Here is a 10,677-nt window from a genome sequence, read left to right on the forward strand (position 1 = left end):
TGGCTGGCGATTTACTATCCTACCACCACCTGACCACTGCTGACCGCTGTTCAGGTGTCAGCAGATTGTGCTAGACAACTATAGCGCAGTCAGCAGTAATTTCCTTCCCTTCCTTAATTTTATTTATCTTAATAAACAACCAATTACTATGGCTGGCGATGTGGCCAATACTGCTGCATTCAGGGCCTTTGCATGTTGTCTTCATCAAAATGCTGCTGCCACAGCTTGGAAACAAGGCCATCACCTGACATGGGACAAGTGCTATGATAATGCCAAACACTAATTTATCTCTGTACATGTGGTACAGATATAAGAAAGCTACAGTCAGAAAGCTCCACAATAAATGTTTACATGGCATGCACTAGCGTACACGTCGTGTCGGCTGATTGCATTGGCTAGTTGAGATGTCCATACACTTGGCACATGTCATAGCACAAGTGCCTAGAAAAACAATGCACCCTGTCCATAGCAGAATTGTAGGTCACTTACCGAAGTGCTCCAGCAATGCAGTGCCGCACGGCAGTGTTCTTGTCAAGCAGCAGTGGCGCTGCTGTTCGTATAACTGATGCTTTCAGAAGTGATTCGCAGGAGGCTGGGTCTCTTGCGATACTGGCCATAATATTTGCTGCACATTCTCGTTCCTCCAATTTACTTCCTTGGAGCTGGAATAAAAGATGCACAAATGATTGACAGGAGATGCTGCAACGCCTCTACAATATGTTGCACATGAGTGCAACAGAAAAATGGTTTGATGTAGTTTTGCTGATCATTTATACATAAAAATTTGGAATTTCATTTCATTAATTAGCACTGAAAGAATCAAGTTTTTGGAAAAAGTGAATGCATTTCAGACCACACCAATGTGCTGCTAGAGTGAGCTCGATTCCAACTATTGGCTTTATTATTCTTTAATTCTGCATGCATGGAACCTGAAATATATTTAGTAAAATCCCTACATATTTTTAATAAATTGTTCCTGTATTCTGACATGTTTAGTTATTGAACGTAAACAACAAGGAAGCCAGGAAAAAATATTTACTAATAGGATGGAAGCTTTAGATATAGCATCCCCAAGTGGCTTTTGCACCCAAAACCCCAAATTCCTTTTGCATTTTTTGTACACTCAGCCGATGGTGTACTGCAACTTTGGGTCCCCAATTTTAAAGCTCTACAATGTTTCCCAACATCAAGTTTGTCTATACATAGTTGAACTTTGACCAGGTAACATCATAACTTCCAAGAAAGGCTGCACAGAGGTCAAGACACTTGTCTAGAACGTGCTCCTGACGGTGCGCAGCTGTCAAAGCATTAGGCAACCAGTAGGATGAAAGGAGACAAGGCATCTCGTAAATGTAGCTGTGAACGGTCACATCCACCTGGCTAATGTTGCCAGTACAGTCTAGAGCATGTGACTTGCGCATTCTAGACAAGTGTCTTGACCTCTGTACAATATAGTCATGCACACTTATGACGGATGCCAAATACACAGCAAGTAAAAAGGTACACATCATGGTCAGAATAAGTGCGCATTAACTGAACATGCATTAACCAAATATGAATAACAACAAAGTATTAAAAGAGCACAGGGCAATATGTGGCAAGCTGTCTGCTAAACACTAGATTGACACTACATCTCCTGTCATCTTTGTGCAGATGCTGCTCTGTATCCGGATGCGCACATTTCCTTCCATATTTTGAAATCAAATGCTCTCACCATAAAAGCTCGACAATATTTTTCAAAACAAGGCACTTGGCCTGAATTACAACATTGTAGCGCTAACCACACGTAAATGCTGGCATTGGCATTGATGTGAGTTAGCGTCTGATGGAAGGAGGATAATTTTGCTGACTGCACCCATGACGGCCGACAGGTGAACAAAGGCCAGAAGGGGGCGGGGGGGGGGGAAGCAACGGAGAGGGAATGCAAGTTTTGCAGGGTGAAAAAGTAAAGAGGGTCTTTGAGCCATTGTGGATAGAGTGAGATTCTAGAAACTTGCAGGGTGCCCTCCTTTGTTCAAGGGCCAGTGTAGAGGCAGTGCTGAAATGGGCACGCAGCTTGTCATTGCCTTCCCCAACCACCCAGTCGCATATGTTGACATCTGGCAGGGACAGATCTGGGCACCTCTTTGTGAATCCCCTCGCCAGATAAGAGAGAGCGTAAACTTTTATTTCAAATCAACAAGATTTGAGTCCGGCGTCTCTTTAGTGGGTCTGGGCACCCGCCGCGGACGCGGTTCCGAGACCTTGTCTCGAAGCGGCTTCCTCGGCTCGCTGGACGGCCCAGAGTTGTGCTGTCAGGTCAGAGCTGAGCAGTGCGGTCATCCAGCGTGACCGGAGGCTGGCGGTGGAAGAGACGGAGGGGTCGGCACTGCCCGACTTGTTTGTTAGGTCCCAACACTCCCATAACATATGATTTAGTGTGGCAACCTCGCCACACGATGTGCATCTGTTTGTAGTGTACATGTCTGGATACATGGCGTGCATGAGTCTGGGGTTTCTGTAAGAGTCTGTTTGTAATTGTCTGAAGTGTACTGCTGGCGTCCTGTCTAACCTAGCGTGAGGGAATGGGAACTCATTGGGTTTCAGAATCTTTCTGTCCAGAAGTAATAGTCCCTTTTTCCACAATCAGACGTGAGCTGATGTCGGCACGTACGTGTGGTTAGCATTTATAACTAGACTTGGAATTTATAGGCAGTTTATTTTATGCAGAAGTGACTAGTTTTTGGCAGCTACGCTGTGAAAATGTAAATACTGGTTAATTACAAATAAAGAACAAATTATGTTTATAAAACTAAAGGTGGCAGTTTTCTAAGGCTTCGAGAGGTATGCGATAAAAAAAAAAGTCATCACTTCGTGGCACTCAATGATACAATACACCCATTGTAACTTTAACATCCCATTAATCGCTAATAACTTGCAATAGCTGCAAGATGTAGTTAAGATGTTTTATTGGGAAGGATGAGGAGGCATCCACAGAGGTTCACTGGCTGAAGTACCACCGTCTTGATGGCAGCCGCTTACTGTGCCTCAAACTTTTATCCTCTCTTGCATGCTGCTTCAGTCGGCTTGAAGAGCTGCTCTACACTGCTTCTATTCGCTGTGGGCACTGCATGTTGCTTTCAAGCAGGCTAGGTGACTAGTCGCCGCCCCGTTGGGGATGCCAATCATCATCATCTCTCCAGCCGCCGCCCGCCCCGTCTGGTGGCTAAAGAGCTGCTCTACGCTGCTTCTATTCGCTACGGACACTGCACGTTGCCTTCTTTTTTTTCTTACCCTGGCTGCCTAAGCCGCTCGCTCAGCCTGTGCTTCAGCAACTCATTGTGCATGTCATTACTTCTAAGTCTGTTCTTTAGTATGATTAGCTCGGCATGCCCATCTAACTTTCTGTGCATCATGATGCCTCAAACTTTTATCCTCTCTTGCATGCTGCTTCAGTGGGCTCGAAGAGCTGCTCTACACTGCTTCTATTCGCTATGGACACTGCACGTTGCCTTCTTTTTTTCTTACCTGGGCTGCTGAAGCCATTCGCTCTGCCTGCACTTCAGCAATTCAGCTATGTCGTTACTTTTACATCAGTTCTTTAGTATGATTGGCTCAGCATGCTCGCTCAACTTTCTGCGCATGATGATGCCTCAAACTTTATCCTCTCTTGCATGCTGCTTCAGTGGGCTTGAAGAGCTGCTCTACACCGATTCTATTAGCTGTGCACACTGCACATTGCCTTCTTTTTTTCTTACCTGGGCTGCTGAAGCCATTCGCTCTGCCTGTGCTTCAGCAACTCATTGTGTATGTCGTTACTTATAAGTCTGTTCTTTAGTATGATTCACTCAGCATGCCCGTCCAACTTTCTGTGCATCATGATGCCTCAAACTTTTATTCTCTCTTGCATGCTGCTTCAGTGGGCTCGAAGAGCTGCTCTACACTGTTTCTATTCGCTATGGACACTGCATGTTGCCTTCTTTCTTTCTTACCTGGGCTGCTGAAGCCATTCGCTCGGCCTGCACTTCAGCATCATCATCATCATCAGCATCAACTTTTACATCAGTTCTTTAGTATGATTAGCTCGGCATGCTCGCTCAACTTTCTGCGCATGATGATGCCTCGAACTTTACCCTCTCTTGCATGCTGCTTCAGTGGGCTCGAAGAGCTGCTCTACACCGCTTCTATTAGCTGTGGACACTGCACGTTGCCTTCTTTTTCTTCTTAAACAGGCTGCCTAAGCCGCTCGCTCTACCTGCGCTTTAGCAACTCGTTGCGTATGTTGTTACTTTTACATCAGTTCTTTAGTATGATTAGCTCGGCATGCCTGTTCAACTTTCTATGCATGATGCTCATACGGAGCTAGGTATTTCATGAGCATGGCTCTCTGATGCAGCGGCTTTATAAGCAAACGGCATCATGCCTGGCTCCTGGAGCGACTGCACCACAAATACAGAGTTGTCGTGCCCAGTGTAATAGCACTGCACGAGACACGTGCACGCTTCAGCTTCACTAGTATTAAACCAGTGAAGCTTAAGCACGCAAACGACACAAGCAAGCGAATGTTAATCGGTACACTTGTCACAGGAAACGGGCAATGCTCTGCGCCACGTGCGAGCACCCAGCACACGGTAAACACATGAACAGTAACGAACGAGTGCTTCTGGGGCTTAAGCCGCAAAAGCAACACCGGTCACTGGCCACACGTTTGTCTTCTTTCCCTCTCAACAACTTGGTAATCAACAAAACACCAGGTGTAAAAACATTTCCGACACAACTGCTCTCTGTTAAGAGAGCAGGCTGCCCGCCACACAACGATTAAAATTTCAGCAGACACAAACAGTGAAAATTGAACCAAAACCAGCGAATGTATGACATCAATGTGTTGTTAGAAACCACGTGCAAAACGTAACTCGACTCCTACCATTTCGCACAGCTCCTCGACAGAGCTGCTGACATTTGTCTCCTGGAGTACACCCTCCTCTTCCATGTCACGAGCCGATGGCATCCCAGTGGGGTTGTTACGTCGGGACGTATGTTTTTTAGGTTTTGCCTTGCCCATTTGGATCGGCGAATTTTAAATCAGCGAACTTATCAGTTCTGCAGGTTTAGTCACGGCGGCCCACATGAGAGCTGGCCGCGGCCATGATTAACAAAAAAAAAATAATTGTAATAATAAAAAAAAATCATTACACATAGGTTGCCAACATAAACCTCACCTATCCCAAATATGTCGGCATCGTACCCCCAGACATACCCACAGAGTAGTAAAACCATCTCAAAGGCCATACTTTTGCTGATTACTGCAGGCGCCGAAAGGGCTGGCGAGCCCTGGTGGCCTATTTTTATACAGTAATTATAATCAAAGTTTGCATTATTTTTATGAATAATATGCTTGTGTTCAAACTTTTTTAACAATAAGTTATGTTCAAACAGGCGCTGGTTTAAAATATGGCGGCCATGGAGGGTTTAAAGCATCGTGTGATGGAGTCATAAACGGAAACAAATCCGAGAACATAGAGTTTCATATTATTTAGAAACTCTTATGTCCGAGAACAAAAATGCTGTGCTGTGGGGCGCGCTGTTGCGTCATTTAGTGTAACGCGCGTTTTTTGAACGGTTTGAATCAGACAGTTTTTAACAGCTTATGCCGGGGTCCCGTGGCCTCCGGGATCGCAATGTCACATCCATGGTGGAACTCTTCTTCCACCATGGTCACATCTGTGCTACCCAGGGAGGTTAAAGAAAAACTGCTGGAGTGGAGGGAGCGCTCGTCAAGTGAAGCCGCAGCATCGTCATCTTGCGGGAGGCAAAAGCAGTAAAAGCGCGCCAGTCGCTGTAGCTTATGTGTTTCGGGTCGTCGTATCTTGTGCGCGGTGTTGCGCGGATCCCAAAATGTGCTAGCGCGCTTGGGTGTTTTTAGGATAGTTGACGTACAAGCAGTGGACATGGTAACGTTATCTTTCTCGTTTAAATAATGTTGCAGATTAGCATTGTCTTGCTCTAGAATAAAGGAAAATTTTATATATTAGGCTAAAAGTAAACGGCCGCCACCAAAGTTCCGAGACCCTGCATGCAATGAAGATGCTAAAGCAACACCTGATGATAATGAAAACAATAATGAATACTTGTGTTTGTTGCATGTACTGCTATTGCTCATGCTACATTTTCAGTTTTTAATTGCTTTTTGTTCTGACAGCTTTCATGATTGATCAATTTCTACACTGCATTAAAGAATGTGAATAAACGTTAATTATTGCGAGATTTCATTTTTTATACTTTTCGGCAGCTGCATATTGATGCCGATAAAATGGGAAAATGCCCCAGTACTCGAATATCTCTGATCCGGAGGCCTACGATACGGCTCGCCTCACAGCCCACCATAGGCTACCGTAGGGTCAAGGGGGGCACTTGCCTCCCCATGTCAGAAGTGTGTGTGTTGGGGGGGGGGGGGATCAAAGTATGTCACTTTGCTCAGTATGTCACTTTGCTCATGTTTGAGCAAAGTATGTCACAGCACCCTCAGTAAGACATGCGGGGTAGGGTGTTTATATTTATTCGAAGTACGAAGCAGTGTTCTGAGGGACCAGCGATATACGTTTATACAGTGTAGGTTCATTACAGCCTTTGTAGAAAGTTACTCATTGAAGTTACTCATTGAAGTGTCATTGAAAGGCCTGCGATACGGCTCGCCTCACAGCCCACCATAGGCTACCGTAGGGTCAAGGGGGGCACTCGCCTCCCCATGTCAGAAGTGTGTGTGTGGGGGGGGGGGGGGGATCAAAGTATGTCACTTTGTTCAGTATGTCACTTTGCTCATGTTTGAGCAAAGTATGTCACAGCACCCTCAGTAAGACATGCGGGGTAGGGTGTTTATATTTATTCGAAGTACGAAGCAGTGTTCTGAGGGACCAGCGATATACGTTTATACAGTGTAGGTTCATTACAGCCTTTGTAGAAAGTTACTCATTGAAGTGTTCCAGAGCGTCGTACTGCCGCTAATCGAAATGTTTCCCAGACTCCTAAAGCAACGCGAGACATGGTTGAAATACCGTGAAAATTGAATTTTAAACACTATGTTTTGCGAAACTTTCACTTTCCTGCTTTAAATGCAAGTGTTGCAGATAATTGCTAAACCCCCGCTTTTCCATGTGCTTTCGTGCATCATAGGAAATTCGTAGTTTGTTTCCTCTGTGTCCTCGGTTAGTTAAATAAGGCATCGTGTTTATATCTGGGGAATATTAGGGGCATGGTATGGCCAATGTCTAGGCAATGTTCCAGATAGCTGGGTTAAATGAGCATTATTCAGTAGAATACATATGCAAGTGGTCCATAACGTTGTTAGACTGTTTTACGAAAGGTATAAAACTTAGGCGGTTGCGCTGGCTTAACTACAGCTACAACTGCGATCAAATTTTGCGAACATAAGGAGAACAATACGCAAAGTTTATGTACGACGGTAAATGCGTGTTGATCAAATACAGCGTTAAAAAATTGTAAGCAAGTGCTCTAAAGTATCACGCTGCTGCTATTAGCTATAGATTTCCCAATGTCCCAAGAGAACTCTGCGTTTCAGTTAATTTGTGCTTCGAAGCAATAGACAGCATTTTAGGTGCAATGTGTCGTGTGGTTTTAACGTTCCTGGCTTATTTAGAAGCGTTACGAATAATTATTGAGCCCTCATCTTTTTCTTCTTTTTCTTCTTTGTACTTTTTCATGCGTGATATATGTTTCGCCTGGTGTCCTCACTGACCTAAAGGAGGCAGCTTCCTTATGTGTAGCGACTGTAAGGACAATTTAATAGGTGATGTGTAGATGAAGTTCAAAATAGATAAGTGATTGGGGCTTTCGTAATAAATTACGTATGCAAGCACTCTAGAGTGTTTGAGCATGTCTAACGACTGGGAAAGAACTGAGCCCGCTGCAGCCTGTTGCGATTCGCCTGCGACACGTGGTTTTGCCGGCGCGACTGCGGCGGGGCGGCAGACATTTTTGGCCCGATCGTCGTCGCCGCAACGCTCATCGCCAGGTGTTTCCAGGCGCGACTGCGGCGATGCGACCGCAAAGGATCACCCTCGCATTCCAGTCATTGTGCCTGAACCAGGCGAAGCGAAAGCAGGGATCATCATCTCATTACAGTCATTGTGCCCGACCGGCAGCGCTACAACAGGGTGCTACGAGATCGTGCTCGACATGGTGCTACGGCAGCGCTACAACAGGGTGCTACGAGATCGTGCTCGCCATGGTGCTACGGTAGCGCTACGACAGGGTGCTACGAGATCGTGCTCGTCTTTTGTGGGGTTCCTTCTTGCCCGCAACTGCGAGAGTATAAAAACAGCTGCCCCCGGACGCCAAAGGGAGGGCTCCGATTTCTTCTGTTGAGTGAAGTGCTCTCCCGTCTCTCTACTTCGGTCAAACCTGACCGCCAACTCTTTGCGATGTTAAAATAAACAAGTTGTTTCGTTGTTACCAGTCGACTCATGCTTTGCCGGGACCTTCGGATGCTTCCAGTTGTACCCCAGGCCGCCAGGCCAACGCTACCCTTGGGGCTTGCGACCCAGGTACAACCACGGGCGTCAGCGCCGAGTTCCCAACAGATCGTACCAGCGGTGCGATCCAAACATCTGGTGGCAGCGGTGGGATCGCCTCCGACTTCAAACAACTGTCTGCCAGCGGTGAGATCGCGACAACGGAGGCCAGCAGCGAAGAGATGCAGTTGACTGTATGCTGAGCAGCTCAACAACGATCCGGGAGCAGTGCAACGAGCCCTGTGTGTCGACTGGTTGCCTGCAGCGGAACGACTGCGCGGAATTCCTGCCTGCGAGGTTTGGTGAGTGCGGGACTTTCTTCTTCTGAGCTTTGCCAGGCTTTTGTTAGTGTCAGAAACAGAGCTGGTAATTGTGGTTGTCGTTGCTGCCGGGTTAGTTTGCGGCAAGACAATAGTAAGCAGTAGAGAAAGCAGCATTCAGAGCAGCCATGGATTTGAAGTCGTTGCGCAAACCGAAATTGTTGGAGCTTGCAAGAGAGTTGGGTCTGGATGTCTCAGACAAACTAAGAAAACCAGAACTGCTAAAGGCTATTCTTGAGTTAGAGGCTGAGGATGACGAGCTGTCGGAATGCCTTGAGACTATTGAGGAGAGGTCAAAAAGACAGGAGCGCGAACTTAAAGAGCAAAAAGAGAAACAGGAGCGCGAACTTAAAGAGCAAAAAGAGAAACAGGAGCGCGAACTTAAAGAGCAAAAAGAGAAACAGGAGCGCGAACTTAAAGAGCAGAAAGAAAAAGAAGAGCGTGACCGTCAACACGCTTTGGAAATGAAGCGTCTTGAGGTAGAGATGGAACGCGCTCGTAATGGAAGTCAGGCACACGGTGCAGGAGAACGAGTATTGTTCAAAATGACTGACCTGATGCGGCCGTTTAAGCTTGGAGAGGACATTGGTTTGTTCCTGGTTAACTTTGAGCGAACGTGCGAGAAGCAGGGGTTCTCTCGGGAAACGTGGCCACAGCGCTTGCTCACTTTGTTACCCGGCGAGGCGGCCGACGTAGTCGCTCGCTTGGATAGAGAGGAGGCAGAGGATTTCGACACAGTGAAATCGAGTCTTCTAAAAAAGTACCGGCTGTCTGCGGAGGCGTTCCGTCGGAAGTTTCGGGAAAATGAGAAAGGCAGAAGTGAGTCATATACAGAGTTTGCGTATAGGCTTATGTCAAACATGCAGGAGTGGCTCAAAGAAGAGAGAGCGTTTGGTGACCACGATAAAGTTCTGCAGTGTTTCGGGCTAGAACAGTTTTATAGTCGGTTACCGGAGAACGTGCGATACTGGGTCTTGGATAGGCCAGACGTTTGTACGATGGCTTAAGTCGAAGCCCCTAACGTAGGAATCAGCCTCAAAATTGTTTGTTACTGATGTTTTTCTTCCTGAGGCAGGATTTTTTTTAACATATTGCTTTTGTTTAGTGTTTCAAAGTGATGATATGCTTTCTAGTGCAATTTTCCAATTTGTGGACGCGTTCTGAGTGATGCTAGACTACTGTAAGGAACTAGGCAGTGGTATAAAAAGGGGAAAGAGCCTGGCAGGGCTTAGTGAGGGTTGTGCCGTGCTTGCTGACTGAGCGGTTGAGTTTCAGCGTAGTTCTAACGCTTGCCGGGAACGAGAACAAAAATGTGAACTCTCCCGAAGTCACTTTGCAGTGTCCCGTGCGAACCTGAACGAGAGAACGAGGCCTTCTCTGTGCGCTGCGCTCAAGAAACGTCGAGGGACGCCCGACTTCGGTTATGTGCATCATCGAGCGACATCCCTCCGGACAGCGGATGCAGTCCCCTGTCCATCGGGATCTCCTTCCCCCGGCGGGGCGGTCTGTTGCGATTCGCCTGCGACACGTGGTTTTGCCGGCGCGACTGCGGCGGGGCGGCAGACATTTTTGGCCCGATCGTCGTCGCCGCAACGCTCATCGCCAGGTGTTTCCAGGCGCGACTGCGGCGATGCGACCGCAAAGGATCACCCTCGCATTCCAGTCATTGTGCCTGAACCAGGCGAAGCGAAAGCAGGGATCATCATCTCATTACAGTCATTGTGCCCGACCGGCAGCGCTACAACAGGGTGCTACGAGATCGTGCTCGACATGGTGCTACGGCAGCGCTACAACAGGGTGCTACGAGATCGTGCTCGCCATGGTGCTACGGTAGCGCTACGACAGGGTGC

The 10,677-nt window shown here is 47.1% G+C and overlaps 1 protein-coding gene across 1 annotated transcript in view; it reads right to left on the reverse strand.

Moving 5' to 3' along the window:
- The window catches only part of LOC142560040 (HEAT repeat-containing protein 3), a 62,083-nt gene extending 56,946 nt beyond the window's left edge, over positions 1 to 5,137 (reverse strand). The window contains 2 exon segments of the mRNA XM_075671809.1: positions 490 to 662; positions 4,904 to 5,137. Of these exon segments, the coding sequence (XP_075527924.1) occupies positions 490 to 662; positions 4,904 to 5,041 (311 nt within the window). The 5' untranslated portion in view covers positions 5,042 to 5,137.
- Positions 5,138 to 10,677: the final 5,540 nt, after the last annotated feature.

This window comes from Dermacentor variabilis, chromosome 1 (assembly GCF_050947875.1).
Source record: "Dermacentor variabilis isolate Ectoservices chromosome 1, ASM5094787v1, whole genome shotgun sequence".
In the NCBI taxonomy this organism is placed as follows: Eukaryota; Metazoa; Arthropoda; class Arachnida; order Ixodida; family Ixodidae; genus Dermacentor; species Dermacentor variabilis.